The sequence below is a fragment of the Maylandia zebra genome, linkage group LG3 (genome assembly GCF_041146795.1).
Source record: "Maylandia zebra isolate NMK-2024a linkage group LG3, Mzebra_GT3a, whole genome shotgun sequence".
In the NCBI taxonomy this organism is placed as follows: Eukaryota; Metazoa; Chordata; class Actinopteri; order Cichliformes; family Cichlidae; genus Maylandia; species Maylandia zebra.
In genome coordinates this window covers 60,283,137-60,305,569 of record NC_135169.1, presented here as the reverse complement: position 1 = coordinate 60,305,569, position 22,433 = coordinate 60,283,137, and the positions used below count along the sequence as shown (strand labels likewise).

General features: G+C 42.9%; 1 protein-coding gene across 1 annotated transcript; it reads right to left on the bottom strand.

The window, feature by feature from the left end:
- Positions 1-1,129: 1,129 nt before the first annotated feature.
- senp3b (SUMO specific peptidase 3b) lies at positions 1,130-22,021 on the bottom strand. Its single transcript, XM_014411825.3, has 12 exons — positions 21,747-22,021; positions 20,273-20,415; positions 18,069-18,743; positions 17,564-17,677; positions 15,423-15,534; positions 13,888-14,035; positions 11,292-11,339; positions 6,993-7,070; positions 3,728-3,865; positions 3,537-3,620; positions 3,360-3,410; positions 1,130-2,404 (listed from the first exon to the last, which is right to left on the bottom strand). The coding sequence occupies exons 2-12, from the start codon at positions 20,358-20,360 to the stop codon at positions 2,294-2,296; spliced, it is 1,647 nt and encodes a 548-aa protein (XP_014267311.1). The 5' UTR covers positions 20,361-20,415; positions 21,747-22,021; the 3' UTR covers positions 1,130-2,293.
- Positions 22,022-22,433: the final 412 nt, after the last annotated feature.

Below are 22,433 nucleotides of genomic sequence, written 5' to 3'. Positions count from 1 at the left end.
CAAAAAATACTGCAGTGGCTTTCCTCACTTTCACAGCCGTTAGAAAGGGACTGTGAAAAGGTGTTGTGGCAGTGATCGAAGCGCCCATTACAGCAGGTATCAGTGTGAAAGGGTCTGCAACCATCCCCTCTGCAAAGAGCTGGCTGAATACCTGATACTGCAGGTTAATGAGGCACGCATTCACACCCCTCACCCACCACATCCTGGTAGTAGTCACTGCAAGGCCCCCTTTGTACTTTGTGGATGATGCAATCAATATGGGACTGAATGATATCCTATAATATCTAGATGCAGTTAGTTTAGCGACATGTTCAAGGCCGTCAGCTGTGCACCCCCAGCTTCCCCAGAGAAAGAGTCTGGTTTGGTGCAGCCACAGAGCACGGAAGCTCAAAGCAGACAGTTCAGAACTGGGATCACTATCACGAGGAACAAACCATAATGTGATGAAGAAATGACCCAAGAAGACCTCTAACTACTTTAACTTTTCATGAAACCCAAACATATTACCACAATCACTGACAGAGACAGGAAAAAATTAAATGCAATGTAAATATAGTTCTTTGAGCCAACAGGTCATTTCAGTTCAATCTCCCACAAGCTGTTTGTGACTAGAAAGTTTGACTAGGACTAAATTACATCTGCAGAGCTTATGGGGTGTTCCCCGTTTGCAGGAAGAAACAGTGGTTCTGATGGAGACTGCATAGCTGTCTACATCTGCGTGCCGGTTAAACACACTCTTTCAAAATGCTAATGTCCACATTTTGGACGAGGAGTGAACGACCCTCTTTGAACAGACGTGGCGTCTCACACCGACAGCGTCTGCCATCTACGATACAGCTTTGAGATCCTTCCCAGACGCCTTAACACACATCCTGGGCCTTTTGACTTCAGTAAGTCACATGATGGGGGGCAATGGGTTCACCTGAAACCTTGGCTGAGTGTGACCCACCCCATTTTCACACCTTGGCTCATGTGATTATGTAGAGAATCAATAGGGGGTCAACGGCCCTCTTAGGGACAACAGGGCTTAAAATCTGGGACTGATTCTCAGACGAAACGTCTTGAAGAAACTGAACGTAGTCCTTCCATTACTATGATGTGGACGAGTGAAAACCTTCACACACACACACACGTTTGCCACATATTTTTATTTTTAGCAGTCATAACGTATTGTAGAAGATATATAAAACAGCTCTCTTGCATCAGCTCCTTCTTGGAAAAAAAAAAAAGCAAAGCCAAAAACAACTATTCACAAGTTTTCTTTTGTTATAAAAAGAATAAGAGAGCACTGTATCTCCACTGTGGACATATGCCTGGTGTGTATTTGTGGTCCTCAACAAAATGGCTTTTATACTAACCAGAAAATCTAAACAAAAACAAAAAAAATAACAAGAAAAAAAACAAATCGTCTTTTTTCTTGATCTTTTATGAAACCCAAACATGTTACCACAATTACTGACAGAGATTGAAACACATTAAAAATTAAATGCATTGTAAATATACTTCTTTGAGCCATTTCAGTTCAATCGCTTTCAAGGTTTATGACTTGAAAGCGATCGAGGGGGAAAGTTTCTACTGTGTGGGCCAGCATGAGGCGGGACTCATGGATGCTGCAGAAATCCAACTTTCCCTGAGATTCACCAGAAAAAAGTTTTACCTGCCAACATAACCATGGATTCCCACTAAACTCCAGCTGAGCAGACCGCAGGAAACTGTTAAAAATATTGTACATGGAAGTTTCACACTGTAATACACTGGCAAACATTTTGTGCTGAACAGCTCGTCCACAACGGTGGCCATTGCATGGGGTACGTTTCATTTGCAAAGATGTCAAGTAATGACTGGCTGGATGGAAAAGTCACTGCAGCCCTCTAAACACAAACTCCACTGTGGGACTTCCCTTCATACCTCCTGGACGCAGGCTTTTCCGTACCTCAGTGCTCCCTCTCCAACCAGAAAACTAGTGGACTATCTTTACACGGATAACTAGCACATCCCCAAAATAAGACAGCTAGTCTTGGCCTCTCACAACCACAAAGAACTATGACAGATATTTAAATCAGTGTTTTTCAAACAAACCGAGGGAAGCAGAACCTGAAAAAATAAAGTCAAACAATGTTCGCATCTAGAAGAATTTCTCTGCATGGTGGAAGAGAAAAAGTTAGGTTTGTAATGTTTATTTTCCCCCAGTCACTTGCTCCCATTTTCCTCTTGTTTTAACACTGTCCCTCCATCCTGTTAGACTTCAGGGACGGAGCAGGTGTAGCTGGCCACAAACGATGGAAATGAAGGGTCACACCATAAGCTTGCAGTGACACAGTTCTTTGTACATCTGTCTTCTGAGGCGGGGCATGTCTTGCTGCCCAAAGTTGAACTGCTGCCCGAGTGCCAGACACTTGCAGTACTGCAGGATAGCAGATAAGGAAAGGTCAGGGTCAGATACTGAAACACATTTAAAACAATCTGATGTGTGGTAATTACCATCTATGCAGTAGGTACATGTTTCCCCTCATAAATGCTATAAAGAAGTGGAACAGACTAATCCAAATTGTCTATGGCTAGCTCTCAACAACGAGAGTTCGTGTTTATATCAGGGCTGGGCGATATATCGAGTATATTTGATACGTACGATGGTTAAAATGGTTTTATCGTAACCATCGAGTGTAGGTTCCCGCACGCTGCAAATGCATCATCAATCCCCCCTCCTAGCTGGAAAATGTTCTACCTGCCACACTGTGCTGAGCATGCGTGTTTATATGCTAGCAGATGGGAGAAATATGGTGACAGCGGGAGTTTCGGACTCGCTGTCGTCTGGATTTCACGAGAAGGTTGTCGAACAACATGAATAAACTCTGCATGTCAACATCTCCCCACACACCAAAGGAAACGTTAAATACACCAGCTGTGATTAGAGCTACGACGGCCTCTGTTGAAGGAAACCGTTCACGTTATTGTTTATCGTTCCTGAAGCATATTTGTGGCCTTCTTTTGCTGCTGGTTCAGATCGTTTTGGTTGGAGAGTGACGAAACCTTTGATGTTAGACAATGTGACGTTTGCTGGGTTACATGAAGCTGAGTGTGGCTTTGTTGTTTGTGTTTAGGCACATAACCTTTTTAATTGTTGTGTTGGCCGTTTGGTGTTTGCAGAAATGGTTTCTATGAGCTTGTGGCTGAGACTTGAAAGTTTCTGTGGATACCACACACGTTGGTATTTACATAAAAAACCCGACCTCACTGAGGCTCACACTGCAGCCCACCCCCTTTGCTGCTCAAGACATATCGCGATATAGCCAAACAATATGGCAATATTAGAGTTTCCTCATATCACCCAGCCCTCATGCACACTGTAGAAAACTCACCTGTAACACAAAAGCCCCACAGTCACTGTCATTGTTCTGGCGGCCCACATTCTGCAACATTACAAATACATTAGCATTAGCAATGGTACCATTTCAACTAAAGTCTACTTCTCGTTTGATTTTTACTCAAAGTCTCACCAGAGCTTTGGTAAGTGTTATAAAGAAAAGTCGTGTTACCATTTTGAAAAAGCCGGTCCATCCTGTCAGGAAGTCTTGCTGGTCTTTTTTGATGGCTTCAGCTTGCAGGTATTTGTAAATGTGCTGGAATCAAAATGAACACGTTCAAAGAGACTGAGCAATTTCCAAAAACAGGGATTCTGACTTTGAGCAGTAGATTCATGGATACACTATAGGTGTGACATCCCTACCTTTGGGCAACGCCTGTTCAAAGTCCTCTGAGAGTCAAAGTAGGTGATGGCTCGACGAGGAATGTCAACACTGACCAGCGACCAGTGGACCTCAAGATGGATGGGGATCAACAACAGATCCTTCTGAAAGATGTCGACCTGATAAATGAACAGAAATAAACGAGAGTTTGAGAGACGTAACAAAAATCTTGGTTAAGCTGTCGGTTTTCAATTATACGATGCCCCCACCCTGTAACACTAAGCCAGCAGTGCTCCTAATGTGGTCTGAAGCAATGTAACCAACACACAGATGGAAAAGCTTGTAAAGTGGTGTATGCGGCTGCTAGCCAAGAGCTAATTCAGTTATGAACCAAACAAAGCCAGACGCTAACAATGTGAGAAGTATGTTCTTCCTATTAAGACAAGCAGATGAGTAAGGCTGTCATCACATCATCGCTTTCAGTTCTATAAAAACCCGTCACAACATTTTTCCATGGGATTTTACAGGTACTGCAGATAAACCACATGCAAGTATTTCATTGCTTTGGTGTATATTTGTTACACGTTTCAGACCAAACTAATTTTACTCACATTTATCCAAAAACACCTTGATGATCAAAGATAGTTTTTTGAGAATATTCTGTGTAAAACTAACAGCATTGAATATGATAATATATGGTAACATGTGATATTAAACAATGATATATTAATATAACAAGACGAGGACGGAGTAATGTCCATGGCTGCTCTGCTGCTTCAGGACCTGGACGACTGCAATTGATTCAACCATGAACTCTGACCATGTCCAGCCATCAGGTCACTCAGTAAGCTTAACCACAGGTGGGCAATGCAGCAGGACTGAATATTGTCTAATATTTCATTATGTTTGATTATCTTAAAATGTGTGAACAAGACAAACGTGCAGGAAACTAAGAAATGAGGAACGGGGCATATCCTTGCTCAACAATGCTGGATGATCAGGGTCGAACAGAAACGGAGGCACACACGTTATCTCAACAAAAAACTTTAAAGTAAAACTTTAATCTCCAGACACTCGTGGGATCTTTTTAGTCATCAGATCGTAAGGTTGCATGATGATGATGTGCCTTCTATGTGTATAATATTAGGATGAGATTTAGAAACCAAAACTATTTTATATTTACAAATGAGCTGGAACTGTGGATAAACAATTACAATTTAAATGTTAAAAAATATTCTGTTTAAACCTTTGAAAAAATAAATTGTAATTGTGCTGTTTATATTATTCCTCTCATGAAAACTGGGACGGGCTTTCAAATCTTAACTTGGAGAAGCAGCTAACTAAACGTATAAAGTTGACTGTTTTTTATTCAAGCACTAAAAGAGCGAGTCAGGACGGCTCCTTTCAGGGGTTTGTAACAAGCTGTAACAGTAATCATGTAAAGACAACATGCTTATCTGAAACTATACAGGAGACAGTTTAAGTTTATTTTGTAACAAAGAACCTTTGAAGTTTGAAAGAACTGGACTCAGTTTCAGATGAACTCTCCGTGCTCTGCTTGCTGCAGAGCTCTTATGTTTGAAATACAAACTAGACTTTTGTCTTAACCAAAGTTAGTCTGACGCCTTGTTTTTGACTAAAGATCCCAGAGAAGATCAAAATGGTCCATTGGAACCACAGTGGTTTTTGGACAAACAGCTGATTTCCATCTAAAGCCAAAGCACAGAGCAGACACAACTGTGCGTACAGCTCAGGCTTTGTTATGTTTGAATGAAAAGAGCACATAAACAGTCAGATCTAAAAAAAAAAAAACTAAGACATAAAAATATATGTTCATTTTCATTTTGATGTCACAACGTTCTTTGAAAGTTCAAACTGAAGCAAACTGACATTTACAGCACTGAGCCATCAGAAAATGGTCAACGGTCAGAAATGTACTGAAACATGCAAACACACATGGAAATCTAAGGCAAAAATACATTTGGTGAGACCAGCCTGAACTCTCAGGTTCAGTAAAAACTTTCTAGCTTGAATAAAGATCAGTCCAAAGGTCTTCTTTGTTCCCTTTGTTCCCTTGAGAAGGGAACAAAGGGAACAAAGGGAGGAATCTTGAGGATTCCAGTTTCAACATCTCTGAGGTCCAAACCCTGAGTGGGTCATTCTACGACTGACCAGGTTTCATTGTTTTTCTATCCAGGTCTTTGCTGCATTACCTGTGTGTTTGACATCGCTGCTGTAAAATAAAGCAGTCAGATGCTTTCCAGCTGGAACTGAAGGGTGGCGCAAAATCTCAGTTTGTTCTGCATTCAGTATTACTTCAGGTTTAAGAAGATCCTGAGCTGGCTGACATGCAGTCTCTGTTGTACAGACGAGACCGTTACTGCACCTGTTCATCTACAATCTGAAGCTAAAATCTCACATTTGGACGCATCACTCTATCAGACTGGTTGCCACCAATTTTTAGTGCAGTTGTTGAGTTGTCTGGCACTCCTCAGCTTGTTGTCAGTTTACCCTGCTTCTTTAGATATTTAAGACAGCTACTACTACTTTTGTCCTCCACTTGTCCAGTTTCTTGACTGCATACAATGCCAACATCTGCAGGAGTTTACAGGAAAAAGCTCTTTTTGTCACCGTGTTGGTCACAGAACTACACGGCAGTGTTCAAACAAAAGAAATCTGAACCAATTATGTGTTTCGAAACTGTGACAATGTTTCATCCCCCAGAAAAAAAAACTACTGCTCAACACCACTCGGGTCTTTCTCCTTGGAAGCAAAGACTTCAAGAAATGGGCGGCTGGCTCAAGACCTTTGTGGAGTTAGTAAAGTGAGAAGACTAATCTGTGTAGTTTTAAAAGCAGAGGGTTTTCCCCACTCTTACTCCAGATGTGTAAGAAAACCCCACGGACAGTGAGGCTTTAACCTAGACCAGTGCAGATCATACAATCATGCATCACACACAGAGTCGTATAGAGATTCTTTGACTCTGATATTATGTACCGACTTAATGAAAAACTCAAACTCTTCTAAGCAGATGAAACACGGTTTCCACTCGTGTGCAGCCTGTCATGACGTTTGAAATGTGCTACTGATGTTCAGAAAGTTCTTAGTTGCAACTGTCTGCATGAGAGGTCTGAATTATTTAGACCACCTTCATAAATTTGTGTTACATTGTAATTTAAAGACAAGACTGAATGTCTTTTATCATCCAGCTCTAACGACACTCCTCATTGTTTTATTCCTGCATATTGATACAAAGTGTTAATATGCTGCTAAACTACTCCGAGTATGTTGGCCACATTCACTTACATTTTTTGTCCACCGTTTGACTCCTTCGTAGCCTTTTGTCCTTAGCTTATCGTAAAAGAAGCTGTTGAAAAAATGGACCTGAAAAAGAAAAAAAATGATTTTGATTGATGACAGTAAACATGTAGTAATGGGATTACACAGACCATTACTACGGGAGCAGCAAGGCTCCAGTCATCGCAGCCAGAGACAGGACTCGGCACAGTCCAACGTTTTGTTTTTATTTTTTTACCATCATAACATGACAGCAAAAGGAAAAAAGCTCCTTAATCCATAATTGGCAGCTCGTTATACCCGTCTGCTGATAGCCACACATCCTGCCAGGCGTGTTTCCACACTTTATAAAAAGAACATCAATTAGCATTCAGACAAACTCTGTGAGGCCCAGGTGGACGAGAACAACAGATAAGACTGGTTTTGGTTTTTCCAGCTGGGGTGGACAAGGCTGAGCATCAGGCCTTCAAACCTCGGCCTGTGCTTCGAGGTTTCCGATGGTTAGAACGACTCAGGGGTGTTGAACCCCGACTATTATGACAAGTTACTCTAAACATGTTACAAATTATCTCCACTACATAAAGACATACTTGAGAAAAACTAAAAAAAATTTGTTATTCATTAAATCTTTGTTGGTTGAAACTTTCTTGGAGCCGTGGGAGCAGCCATGTTTTTTCGCACACAATGCATTCTGGGACGATGACGTGTATTGGTTGTCGGTAGTATAGGTGCTTTCGTTCAGCTAACCTGTTTTGTTTTTTAAAGTGTAGCAACCGTATTAATTAACTTGCCTATTACCTGGTTACGACTTGGTAGACCAGCACTATGCGGTCTTTGAGTCTGATGTTATTAGCCATGTCTGGGCCCAAACTCAGCTGCAAAAGTCAAATGATCACTGCGGCATTACTGAGAGTTAAAAAACTGTCTAAAGTTGTTCATCTGTAATAAAATGATCAGTGTGGCTGCTCTACCAGGTGTATCAATTAAGTTTAATATCCAGGCATCCATGAAAACTGAATTTATGACATTTAACAGAATTAGGAGTTAGCAGGAAGTTAGCTCACTAGTTTCCATCTAAATATAATATACAGTGGAACCCCGAATTATGAAATTAATTCGTTCCAGAGGGTCTTTCGTAAGTCAAATTTTCCTAAGTCGAAGCACCTTTTTCCATCGCCTTTTGAGTGAGGCGATGCTGGCTGAAGACGAAGTTCTTGGTGGAGGAGGTTGAAGAAAGCATACGCATGCATGCATACATACGTACATGTACATAACATTATGGAATTTAATTTAATTTTTTAAAATTTTCTATATTATCCATTTCGTTACGCGGGCACTTTGCCGTACCACGGGCAGAAATATTGCCGTTAAGTGCCTTCGTAACTTGAATTTTTCGTTAAATGGGGTCTTTGTAAGCCGGGGTTCCACTGTACCTGTACCACTGTGTTCTGACTGAGAGATTTATTATCAAATTCAAACGTACAGCTCTGCTATCTCCTCCAACATAAATGAAGACTAAACAGCAGTGACGTTTGTAGGGTTACTGAAGTTGGGCTAGCTGGTATATAATGATGTGCTACGTGAACGCTATGTTAGCATAACATAAACAGTAAAGCTGGAGGATGAACGCTAACAAACTGAGGACTTTTTTCCCACTTGATAAAAGTTCATATGAGAGTTCCCAATGGTTAGGGACGAATGTAATCGCATGGCAGGATGCTGTAAACGGACCAAACTTCAGTCAGGACTGAGATAATCCATCCAAAATACCAGGTTAGTCATTAATATACTGCTGCTACATGGGCTGGGCTGCAGTTACATCGTAAGGGTTTAAAATCTGAGCTTTAAAATGATTGGCGGTAATAAAAACCGTGAGAAGCCGACAGTGATCACTGACTGTTTTTAGGGGCTTGTTGAGTTTAAATCGAACAAGATACAAAACATTAAAACATGTTAAAAACACAACAGTCTTATTAAAGGCAGACTACTTTGGGCCCGGAAGCAGGATTCATCACGTTATCACTTAAAGACCGGATACCGGTCATGGAGGCTAACAAGGGCTGCCCAAAGAACATCTGGATTAAGACAAACGCTCTGAGACGCCGTTGCCATTGGCAAGCAGTAGCCGCATAGACACCAGTAGTTTTCCCTCACTCTCTCGTCATCGTTTGACGGATTGTTTTCATCTTCATCTAAACTAAGTGCTGGTTGACTGTTTTCGGTTTGCTCTGGTTCAAACTGGAAAGGTTGAACAGAAGTGATTTCCAGTGCGCTGCTAACTGTGAACTGGATGCGGTGCAACCGTGTGACGTCACTACCCAGAGTGCATTGAGAAGTAAATAACAATGGCGACCTACTGGTAAATCGGTTTTATATAAAATGTGCTTAGAAGGAAAACATTTAGTATATTTTAATACCACATGTGTTATTGAAAGCACAGTACACATTTTAGCGCAAACATGTCTTAATAACCGGGGTTCCCTTTAAACTAACATAATCATCCTGCTGTAACCAGGTAAATCCATTTGTTTATTAATTAATGTACTAACAGGGACTTAGAAGAGAGGGACGCAATGTTTAAAGTTTAACATTTAACTGTTTTACTCTTTGGTGCTGTTGAGGACACGATATTGTTCTTTCTTGGTTATTTGTATTTAAATCATTTGCTCAAGTTTGGTTTGTTTTTGTCTGGCAGCAGAACGATTAGACACAAGAAGGTGTTGGTGGTGTACCGGGGGCTTCTGTTTAGAACTATGCTTCCTCATCCCCGTCACCCAGCCATCTTTTTATTCTCAGGTCAATCTGCCAGGGGAGAGCTAACGGAGCCTACGCTACCTTTGACTGCACCGGCTACAGCGGCCTGGCTAGTTACGGGTTTTTCCAATCAGTGATCCTGGCCTCCACAAACGGGCTACATTTATTACATGTATTTCTTATTCATTAACATCTGACCTAATGAGCAGGAAAGTGCAGGAGGAACAGGTCAAGAGGCCACACTGCTAACAAGTCGGCTATGAGCTAAGCTAGTGAATCGCTGAAGACACAGTGAGTGAAAACTGAAAATAACTAGTGTGTGAATCAGAGAGTGCTCTGGACAAACCACGTGAAGATTACACTCTGAAATAAGACGTTATCTGTAAGTTTCCAATTAAATCGACTACACAGATAAGCTACACAAAAACAACAGTGTATGTTTGAAAAGGAACAGAGAGTGATACAGTACAGACAGCAAACATCAAGTGATGAGGAATAGTCAGGCCCCATCTTATCTTAATGACCTTGTAGTACCATATCACCCTATTAGAGCGCTTCGCTCTCGCTCTGCAGGCCTACTTGTTGTTCCTAGAGTATTTAAAAGTAGAATGGGAGGCAGAGCCTTCAGTTTTCAGGCCCCTCTTCTGTGGAACCAGCTTCCAGTTTGGATTCAGGAGACAGACACTATCTCTACTTTCAAGATTAGGCTTCAAACTTCCTTTTTGCTAAAGCATATAGTTAGGGCTGGACCAGGTGACCCTGAATCCTCCCTTAGTTATGCTGCAGTAGGTGTAGGCTGCTGGGGGATTCCCATGATGCACTGGGTGTTTCTTCTTCACTAACTGTGTGTTAGTAGACCTCTCTGCACTGAATCGTTAGTTACTGTTAATCTCTTCCACAGCTTGTCTTCGTCCCGTCTTCCTCCATCACCCCAACAGATCCCGTTAGATGGCCCCGCCCCTCCCTGAGCCTGGTTCTGCCGGAGGTTTCTTCCTGTTAAAAGGGAGTTTTTCCTTCCCACTGTCACCACAGCGCTTGCTCATAGGGAGTCATGTGATTGTTGGCTTTTCTGTTTTCTTTGCACTATTGTAGGATCTCCAACCTGATAATATAAAGCGGTTTGAGGCAACTGTGTTGATTTGGTGCTCTATAATTAACACTGAATTGAACTACACCAATTCAAATAATCAATAGTTTCTGCTCTAAATATATTATTATTATTATTCAGTTATTAGACCCTCCACAAAAATATTTACCATAATAACAATGAAAAACGAAGGAACATATCACAGCTGTAAGATCTTTGTATACTCAGTTTATATATTCTGAGTGGCTGTTTTCATTATGATACATCAAGTATTTGATGTAGTTGATCTTGTGCACTGATGTATCGAGTGAAGCATGGTTTCAGTGTGTTCAGCACAGAAGGGTCAAACAAGGCTGAAGAATCTCAGAAGATGTTACATATGGCTTTTGCAACGACACAATAATAACTGTGGGTAGGTAAACCATCCACAGCACAAGCTGCAACAGTTTCGTTTGCAGCTTCCTCACCTTCTTTGGCACAGAGTCCATGACCAGCTCACCGTACATGTTCATCACCTGAATAACACAAAAACAATGTAAGAATTAAAGTGCAAAGAGAAATGTTCTCAGGCAGCAACACTTTTGATACAATTCTCTTTACTTTTAAGGCCCGAGTGTGAAACCAAGCAGCCGTTTTCATAAACACAGTCTGATTTTAAAGCCTCGCTGAGGGCCTAAACTTTGCACACGCATCTGCTCTGGTGAAAACGTACATATTTTATGGGTCTGGCATGTGGACAGTACAAAATGATTCTGCATACATGGTTCCACCTGTGTGGGTGAAATTTGGTACACGTGTGCAACTTTCCAAGATCAGGGGCCTGTGCTTCGTACCGCGCTAAGTGAGTTAGCTGGATTAGATTGTTGACGATTTCGCGTGATCTTGGATCGTTCGGTTCCCCGAAGCCCATCCGGGACTTGCTGTCATAGCAACAGAGCCGTAAGCGTAAACCTGCTGGGGAGCAGGTTTACTTTATGTAAACAGGATTAGATCGTGGCCACGCAGGTATGCCCGCGTCATTCATACGAAAGCAACAGCGATATTCCACCACTGTTTCACCATAAATAAATAACATCAATGTAACTAAAGATAATGCAGCACTTGATCCTTTTATTGATTTCACACAGATACATACAGGTCATTTCCTAAAAAAGGGAAATGTACTATTAACATTCTATTACATGTATGTGATTATTACAGATGTAATTCATATTTCAGAGTAGTAATTGTAAATTACTTCGTGTAATCAAGATGAGAGACCACGGCTATAAAAGCGAAGGTGGATTTGGGAAGCCTGTCGCAGCCATGTCCTGTCCGTTTACGCGAGCAACCCATTGCGGAAGGTGCAAGATTGATAAGGAGAGTCCTCAGAATTCAGCGTATATTGCGGGACAGACAGGATCCTTTAGCTCAGCGCGACAGTGTGCTCATAGAGAGATATCGATATTCCCGTGAGGGTATTATTCACTTAACCAACTTGTTGACGAGGGGGTGCAGGACCACCACCTGTCTTTTTTTGCTCTGCCCTTTTCTTGGTTGCTGTTATGAACAAACAAACAGATTATTTCAGGCTCTCTTTTCAAGAGACTAAAAGCAATATAAGTGATAAATATTACCATTCTGTAGAATATTCTTATATTTCACTTTTACTTGTTCCCATGTTCTAGTGGGTCCTGTTGTGGCTCTAATGTGAAAGAGGATATAATATAACAATATAATATAATGTAATATAATATTGGATAATATAGTGTAATATAATAAATCTACCCTACCGCCTACTGGTGTTGGCCAGAGGGGCCGATGGCGCAATATGGCAGCCTGGCTTCTGTCAGTCTGCCCCAGGGCAGCTGTGGCTACAACCGTAGCTGCCTCCACCAGTGTGTGAATGTGAGAGTGAATGAATAGTGGCATTGTAAAGCGCTTTGGGTGCCTTGAAAAGCGCTATATAAATCCACTCCATTATTATTGTTATTATTGGATTACTTACGAGTTTGATTTGTCAGCAACTTCCTGCCAGCCCTCTCTCCTTGCTTTTGCAGCCTTTGCAGTGTTCCCTTGCGTTCTGATTAAACTCTGAAACTCCTGAAATCCCTCACTCAAGAGTTCTTGCTCTGCTGCCGAAAAATACCGAGCGCGCTCCTTCGCCATTTTCGCCAACCAATCAGCGGGTTGCCGATCACTGTTTCTGCTATCGATGCGTATCCCCTTTTACGGCACCCAGTGATCGCACATTACTTCATCCAGCTGTACTAATCGTCAACAGCAGGTGTGTTCGGGGAACCGGATTAGCGAGCTCACGGTTAGCGCGATGATTTGATCTTGGATGTTTCATTTGATCTTGGATGTAGTAAGCGACGTACGAAGCACAGGGCCCAGTTCAGAGAAGCTTTGAGACAAACCCAACAGGAAGTCTGCCGTTTGTCATTTCCAGATATTACACTTTGTGGTTGACAAGGAATGTTGAAACCTTGGTTTGGAAAGTCTTCAGTAGTTTGTTTTACAGTTTGCCTCAAAGTTACGACAGGAAGCACAAACCTGCATATTTGACGTGATCGTTGAGGAGTTTGATTTAAATATGATTACAGGAAATGGCTCAACTGCACCACTCCACCTCCAGCCAACTGAAATTTTCAATTCAGTTCAGTTTAACTTCGATAGCCTCAAAGCACAACAGCAGTCGCTTCATGGCACTTTATTCTGGAAGGTAAAGACTCTACAATAAACCAAAGAGTGAGTGTCCTGTCATCACTGCTCACAGCTTTAATTTGTTTTGCTTTTCTTGATGATGAAACATTGGATGTTGTAACATCTGGACTTTGGAGAACGAGAACATATACTGACGTACCTAACTCAGCCGATGCCATGCACCTGCATCATTTACAGCACGTACAAGTTACGAAGTATTAACAGCAGTATCTCTAAAATGTGCCACCGCAGGAACAACACAGGTGTACTGAATCACATTTTAATGACTCCCTTTGGACTTAGGTGCACTAATGCCTAAGATTAAGTCAAAATTCCCCCCAAAAGCCTAAAGTGTACAGTTAGAGTGTACTAGCATACCTGGTCATTGAGCCAGTTCTGTCCATACAGAGTGCCCAGGTCGTCCATGGTCAGAACATGCCGCTTGTAGTTGACTCTGAAGGTTTTAGCTACAACAGATCCTGATGAGCGGTGGAAGGAGTGTATTAGATGTTGGACCACTGCTTTTCTAAGGAAGAACGAATCAAAATCAGATGTACAGTTAGCTCCATGTATTCAGACATCACTAATGAAAGCTTTCACTACACAGCCCAAATCAAAGGATCGCTACAGCAAGTGAAAGAGGACACCTTTGCTGCAAAAACAAAACAACTGCAGTTACATAGTGATTCTGTGAACATTAAGTTGTGAGTTGTGAAAACAAAGCTTAACGTCTCATTCACCCAAACATTCATGCAAGCATGTTTCTGTACATCTAAGAGCTTTTATCCATCTCCACACGCCGCTGAATGCCTCACGAGCAACTCAAGATTCTGCAGCTTCCCCAAGGATACTGAAGCATGCAGCCTGGAAAAGCTAATGGATAAAGAAAACACCAATTTTCCGATGAGTAGATGACCTGCTCTACGTTCACAGCCACACTAACCCCGGTTCTATGAAAACCAAGTGAGCTATGAAGTATGCCATCCTGGTGTGACCAATCACGGGAGCTCCGCTTCCACCACATCAAGAAGATGGTTCAAGCACACAGGGTCCCCAGACCCCCTCTATAGGAGCCCCTGGCTCCACACCAGGCAAGTGTTTCTTTGATGTGACCATGAAGTCCGGCAGCATGGTGAGATACCGGCTTTGGTTTTCAGAGAACTGGGGTTGCTCGTGTAACCAAACAGTGTGTATCTCACTACAGGAGACTGCATGCTCCAGAGACTATAACACCTCGACCGAGGACACGCCCGAGCTCGGTACGGAGCTAACAGCATGCTAAGCATCAAGAGTCCAGTGAGTGCACAGTCACATCAAGGCCAAAAACAAAACCCTAACACATGTGTGGGGATGCAACACCCTTAAAAAGAGAGCCCCTAAAGGGTCCACCTTCCTCTGGTGGACTTAGCAGGTCCACAGCAGAAATACCTCACTGTGGTTGGAGGGAAAGTTTCCACAGGAAGTATTGCTACATAAAATTCACTCATCCCCACACACTCCACAGGCTCAAAACTCAGCCCTGAAACTCTGACACTGCGGCTAAGTCCCAGGAGGGAACAACCTGTTTAACAGCAGGCGTCAGGCGGTGGGGCCCCTTATCAACTGCTTCATTCCCAAATGCAACATGGCTGAAATTGGAGCTAAACACACTTCAATAGTGGGAAATGCTCCCAAGTTATCCAGAAAATCCTGAAGGAGCAAAACACATTTGATTACGAGACGCACACATGTCTCAAATATGCATCAGTAAGTGATGGTGTTGAAGCTCTACGTGGTCTCAACCGCCCTCAGAGTAGTGCTGCAGATTACAGCGTAGATATGGACACCAGCTTAACCTTTACTGCACAGAAGGATGAGAGAAGGATGGTAACAACACAGAACACTGTTAACACAACAGTATCACTACGTCTCACCTGTGTGGGTGTGAGAAGTTTTCATTGAAGATGTCCTGAAGTTTCTCCACAACATCATCCACGTGGATGGGGATCAAACTGCCGTACTGCCGTAGCGACTCTTCCAGAATACCTCGAGACAGATGACAGCCACATGAATGAGGGCTGCGCCACACACAGGTATAATACAGGTAACATCATACAACATGTCCAGCTGAGATACATGCATTTACATTTGCGAGCACCAACAATGAGCAAACCCGAGCAGTGAGTTTCATACTGGCTGATGTTCAACAACAGAGGACGTGCAGCACAAACTGAAACACACTCTGTGCTCCTCCATGAAGAGCACAAGGCTGTGACGCAGCAGGGTTACAAACCTGTGAGACTGTACAAGCTCTGGCTCACGTGCTGCTAACGTTCACATGTTCCGCCTCCATCACACATGATGTTAACCATACAAACGGTCTCCCTGCTACCCTCTGGATAAATAACAGTGTGCAGCTGCAGCACTGTGGAAACGCCACATTATTCATGTTCAGTGTTTAGTGCAGTCGAGCTATAGTCTATATTCAACTCATATTCTTTGTGTCAATACTTCACTTTAACTCTTAGCTGTCACCATGTAAATGCCAGCGTTTCACCCACATTTCAAACTATCTGGGAGCAGCGAGTGACAACGTTAAGCCCCACAGCTCCCAGTTTTTAAACAAAAAGCACCAGTGAAGATGATGCTGCCATAGTTTAATGTCCACACACACTAAACAGAAGTGTCAGTCTTCCACAAAAGCACAGCAACTCGTTAGTTTTGTACTTCATTTAGATTTCATATAAACCACATTCATGAAAACGATACCGCTAAGCTGAAAACAGTTTATTTGAGAACATGAACACAAAGGTTTCATTTGTTTTTTGACAGATGTCAAACTTTAAATGAAAAACATTTGTAAGATGAAACCAACGAGCAGTTCATGTTGAGACGTCTTTTCCTCTTATCACGGCTCATTAATGACATCCAAATATTTCTTGGCCAATGATGGAAATCAGTGGAATACTCGATTACTAGGATAATCTGACCCACCTGCCACAGAGGCAACAACAGGGAACGAGTGGGTACAAAGACACAGCTCTGCTTTACACGGGTCCAGAAAGACTTTACAGAACCAGGTTGGACCGACACGGCACTGCTGACACAGTTACACACGAGACATACAAGGCCACAGACACAGCATGAACTGTTACTGATGCATCACACACGTGTGAGCATGTGTTACAGTACACTCTGTAACATGAACACTGTAGGACCTCACATTGATGCTGACATGAGAAGCAGCGCACACTGAAACACAACAGGGAGGTACACAAGGACGGACATGAACCAGGACGTCACCCAGTCACAATGAAGGGACGCACTACAGGAAACACGTGTCAGTCTAAAAGCAGTTTAGAGACTCACAGCTAAAGACAAACTCTAGACCCAACAAAGACAGCGGACACCTCAGACCCTGGACGTAAAGTCCGGATCGCTGCAGTCAAAGCAGCTGTTACGTGAGGTTTACAGCTGAGGATAACAGGACATTATGGAGGAGCAACAAGTGTGTGGACTGATTGGTGCCTCCATATATATATGAGATAAAAGCAATGACAGCTGGATGAATCTCGAGTTATGGGGTCCCGGGCTGCCGTGTAGAGTGTCCCCCCGACTCAGACATGTGACGTAAGGAACATGAAAACAGTTATGTGGAAACAGCCTTCCTCACTATCAGTACGACACATTCAGCATCTGCAGCTCAGACTGTTCAGTAAGGATACGTGTTTAACTCCAAGACTGATTCAAGTCTTTGGGTATTAAGACAGAGCAGACGTCATGTTTGATGCGAGCTGGCAATCACCGCTGCTGCCCGTCAGCCTCCTGCTAGACACACCGATGTTTTTCATTTTCAAAGCCTACGTCGCCTCATTCACAAGCTCTCACATTCAGAAAACCTGACCTCTTCAGCTCGCTGATATTCAAACTCGTCCAAGACTTGATGCCCATGCTGTAGAAGTTTGAAGCGCCTACGTCGCCTCGTTCTCACATTCACGACCTTGAGCGTCCGTGCTGCCCACGCTGGTACTGCACAAACATTTAAGGCAAGGCTAGAAGCATTTGTGATACATACCATTCACACAACTTGTGTGTTCTTCAGTAAGAGCCAGCTCTGCCGGCCTGACCTCTGCCTCCAGGGTCACTCGGTCCTCCTGCTTTCTTGAGGAGGAGCCGTTTATTTGCTGATCTGCCAAAGGAAAGAAATCATATTTGTTATGGAATCTGCAGACTCAGGCATTTTTATCAAATTCCAAAAATAACAGTTAAATCAATTTGGGTCAAAGGTAACTTAACTGCAACTTTTAACAGTAACAGGGAGGCTAAACTAAACTCTACTAAGCATGACGCTGCAGCGTATCACAGCTGGTGTCACTGCAGGTTATGGAAATTTATTATTATTCCCACTTATTCAAATGCCTCGTGGGGATTTTTTCACAAAAGCAGTAAAACTGGCGACTGAAGCAGACTGAAAACATCTGTTACTTTTGTTATGGTACTCTGATTGTTGCCACTGACAAAACATATCATTTTAAATGCCTGCTATTCCCATTACTTAGCATTCCCACACGAATACGTACCTCTGTCAGACTCTGTGTGCCCGTCATCACTGCCGTCATACTCCTCGTGCCCGTACGGGGGGCCCTCATACCGTTTCAGTCTCCTCTGTTCCCTTTGAGTGTTCCTTTGCCCTTTGTGGCTGCACCTGGGTCTTACGGAGCACATCCACCGGGCCTGCTGGCGCCAGCTCTTCCAGTGCTGAGAGAGCCGAAATCCAAGACCTCCACGGCATCGCAAGCGCCCGAGTCTTCTCAGAGCCCTGTACTTGCTTAGGCGGGACCTAAACAAGTCTCCCGCTTCAGCCTGGCTTAGTGCGTGAGCTACGGGGGCCTCGCCGATCTCTTCAGCCTTCTGTTCTGGTCTCTGATGATCGTGCTGCTGTGAATGAAGGTGCTCGGAAGACTGGGAAGAAAAATCTGAGATTCCCCACTCCTCCACCTCCTGGTCTCCATCCTCTTCAACATCTTCATCCTCGTTGTTTTCCAAACTCTTGCTGTCAAACTTACCCATGTCTTCACCATCAAAGTTGTTAACTTCATCGTCACCTACAGCTTCAGTCCCACCTATGCCATCTTCCTCATCCACTACATATTCACCCGTCCACACCTTTTCTTTATGTTCCAGTCTCAGGTGCATGGGGGTGGATACACTGTGATCTGACACTGGGACTATGAGGCGGTCCGCTGGAATCCCACCTATGAAACAAACAGCAGTGATTATCGACCAATCAGGCATCACGACAGCCCAAAAGTACTGCTGCAGCTCATTACAACAGGTAACAATGTATCTATGAGCTCTTCCTACACAATATAAACAAGGCACACTTATCTGTACTTATCTGTATCACATTACTTAGCAACCACCTACCAACAGGCCAAACTATCCCATTTGTAGTGAGCATGGACCTCTGACACATTAAAAAAAAGCATCGTATCGTCTTCATTTCACTAAAAAATAACATCTACCCCACAGTGCTGTCCAAAGGCCTTGAGTCACCCCCTCAGGCTTACTTTGAATATTTGAACACAGCCTTAAGTAACAGCTCTAGCTGCTGCTTCAGTTTTCCTTGGGACATCATTAATTTTTTATTTTTGGAGGTTTGGTTTTTGGCCTCATTTCACTCAGTGACGTTGGGGATCTTGTCAAAATCGAAATCTGGAAAAGTACGTCCAAATTTGGGTCGACCCTGCAAAACCACGAGGAAACGTTCTGCCTGGGAACACATTCAATCATTCGTCTGTGTGTTTAGTATCGGTTAATCCGACATCCTTTGTATCCTGGCAAAGAGAGACTACCAGAGTCTGATTAGTGTTTGTTGTATGATCACCAAAAAGAGCTTAAAGACACTATAGAAAAGCAGCAGTTATAATAAGATGAGAGCATGTGTGCATACATTCAGTCCGTGTTTATTAAGGTATCGATGTGTGCTGTGATCACTCCATCCTCGATGAAATGAATGAAATATCCTGGTGGGAAACCTAAGCTGCATGCTGGTTTCACACACCACCCACATCCACGTTTTAGATACCAAGTAGATCGGGGGTGGGGAACTCCAGGCCTCAGGTCCTGCAGGTTTTAGACCTCACACTGGGTCAACACACCTGAATCAAACGAGTTCATTCACAGGCCTCTGGAGAACTTCAAGACATGTTGAGGAGGTCATTTAAATCAGCTGACACATCTAAACCTGCAGGACACAGGCCCTCGAGGCCTGGAGTTCCCCACCCCTGATGAAGACTTTGAAATCAAAGACTTTCTGGGGCCCCTGAGGGCCACAGCTCACTGCTGGACTTCACTGGTTACTAGATCGATTTTTTTTAAATGGCATAAAAAGCAAGTTCTTAAAACATACATGAGACACAATAAAGAAAAAGGAAAACAAATTGAGGCAAGTTTTATAAACCTACACCACACTGTTGTTGAATATTCACTCATTTATCACTGACATTTAACTTCAGGGGCACAGAGAGGATGAGAAAGTCAGTGCAGGGACTCCAGCAACACGTCATCAGGGTGATGATGACCCTGATGAAGGCCACAAGTAACTCCGTAAAGTTGTTCCTCTTTACTTTTAAGTGTTGTGTGTTGTGACATTTCATTTCAAAAATGGAAGTGACCTCGTGTCCATCAACCTCTTAGGGTTTCCACAGATGCCTGACCCAGTGGTCTGAACGTCCACCCTACTGGGGGGTAAATATTTTACACACAAACAGTGAGTGCTAACCTCCTCCTGTGTCGTTCTGCCCCACAGCGGTCAGACCCAGGTCTCTCTGCCAGCGGTTCTGGGCTAGGCTACCACCACTGTCTCGCATTATCCAAGAAAAACCCACAACCTGCGCCAGCTCGTCACCTACAAACAAACACAGTCTGCAACGGTGGGAGAGAATACAGTCAGTTCATGAAGTCCACAGTGGACATCAGAATAACACAGTAGCTGCTTCTGTCTGTTTGGATTTTTAAGTGACAAAAAGAAAACTCTATGAATCACTTTGCTTCATAGTGATGCAGTGTTATATACCAAAATGTAAAGATGAAAGTACACATTTCCATGCAGATTATTCTAGTTTGTAAATTACAACGATATGCAGTTGAGTGTTTTCACAGCATTTATACATGAGTTGATCTGATTCAGCATAGATCCAACACTGAGACAGTGCTCCATAGGCAGTACAGGACACTCAGGACCCTGGGATAGCCTGGGATATTGTATTTTGTAGGGGAGTCTCTAACACTTTAGGGCTACCGTGGACCCGCCATGTCTTACAATAAAATAAGAACTGGGTGGTTACAAAACATATTCATAAGTAGTCTATAAAAGACAACTTCACACGAATGAAAGCCTATGGTTCAATAAAAAGTAGAAGTATTAGTAAATTTCATTAATTTGACATGGCAGCGCTTTTCTAATCTTACTGAACACTTGGAATGTAAACAAGCCGTTACATAGTCTTGACTTGTTGTTACGAAGTACTGAAGCTAATTTTGGCACAATTATTACAAAACAACTACTAGGAATATAAAGGCAGTAATAATGACCTAAAACCCCCACGCCGTAATTTTACAACTAACGCGTGGGACCGTTTCAGTGGGCAGCCACAGGCTTTGCTACACAGACAGAATACACGTCCCGGTGCCTCCACGCTGCTTCACTTATCCTGCTCACTGATGTTAGTCCTGCAGTTTGTCTTGCTAGCTTCACTCCGACCACTGTGTGATGACAGCGGCATTGACAAAAAGCGACAGGAACTACACGTAGTTATGGACTTAACTGTTTACGTGCAGGATTAAAAAAATAAATTACTAAATAAATCCTCTTCTCAATAAAACTCTTCCATTATGAACACTTCTGCAGGAAATAGTCTACACCAATGCTATCTCGTGAATGCTAATAGCTAGCTTACCGTTGTTTCATCAAATTAGACTGAATAAAGCTCACACCAACTGCAAACTCCTTTTTATTATAATATATCATGACTATTGACAACCAAAGCATCAACACGAACATAAGGAATAAGGTGAAGTTATTCAAATTTGCCGAGTTCTTTAATTATCTGTTGAGTGTGCGGGCTAACCTTTGAGCTATAACCATGTTGTCCTCAGCTAGCTAAGCGGACTGTAGGCAGATACCATGCTAGCAGAAAAATAAACCGCCCAGTGTGTGTTTGTTTCCTAGCTAAATGTTGCCACTGCATGCTTACCCTTGATCTGTAGGGGTGTAGAAATCTCTATCCGCGTTCTTCTGACAGAATGTGAGCGTATTCTGTGTGCACAACACTGACCCAAAACAAACGCTAATTGATGTTGAATCTCATTCAATGAAGTCAAGTGTGGGGTAGCTGTTTCCACACTCTCCCTCCGCTTCCTCTCTTCTTCTTGTGTTTGAAGACGATTGGCCATTAGCTGTTAGGCACTATACCGCCCCCACGTGGTATGGTGTGGTATAGCGGTTGGAAAGACTCAAACTCGGACTTCAACGTTTACCGGTTTCCTGCTTGTTTTGCCACTTTTGGTCTGCTCCCAGGGGATGAACCATTATTATGTCTACACATTGCAGACAGCCTTTGTAATAGAAAAAAAAAGTCAGGCTGTATAATTTATCTTTAGGATCTTTTTTCCATATGTACTGCCCATTTATGTTTGCACATTGCAATAAATCACTTCATATGCTTTTTTTTTTTGGCAAAATAAAGAAATAAGGGATGGCACAAGCCTTTGGTCCTAGAGCTGCTGTGCAAACAGAACCATTAGAAATTATTCAGGTGATTCTTTCATTGTTGGTCTGCTCCAGGCCGTGCAGACCATCATGGAACTAAAGGAAACCAGATTCACACGCAACAGGTTCTGTCCATGTCTACGGTTAGAAGATGGAACGCGTCGAGTGACCC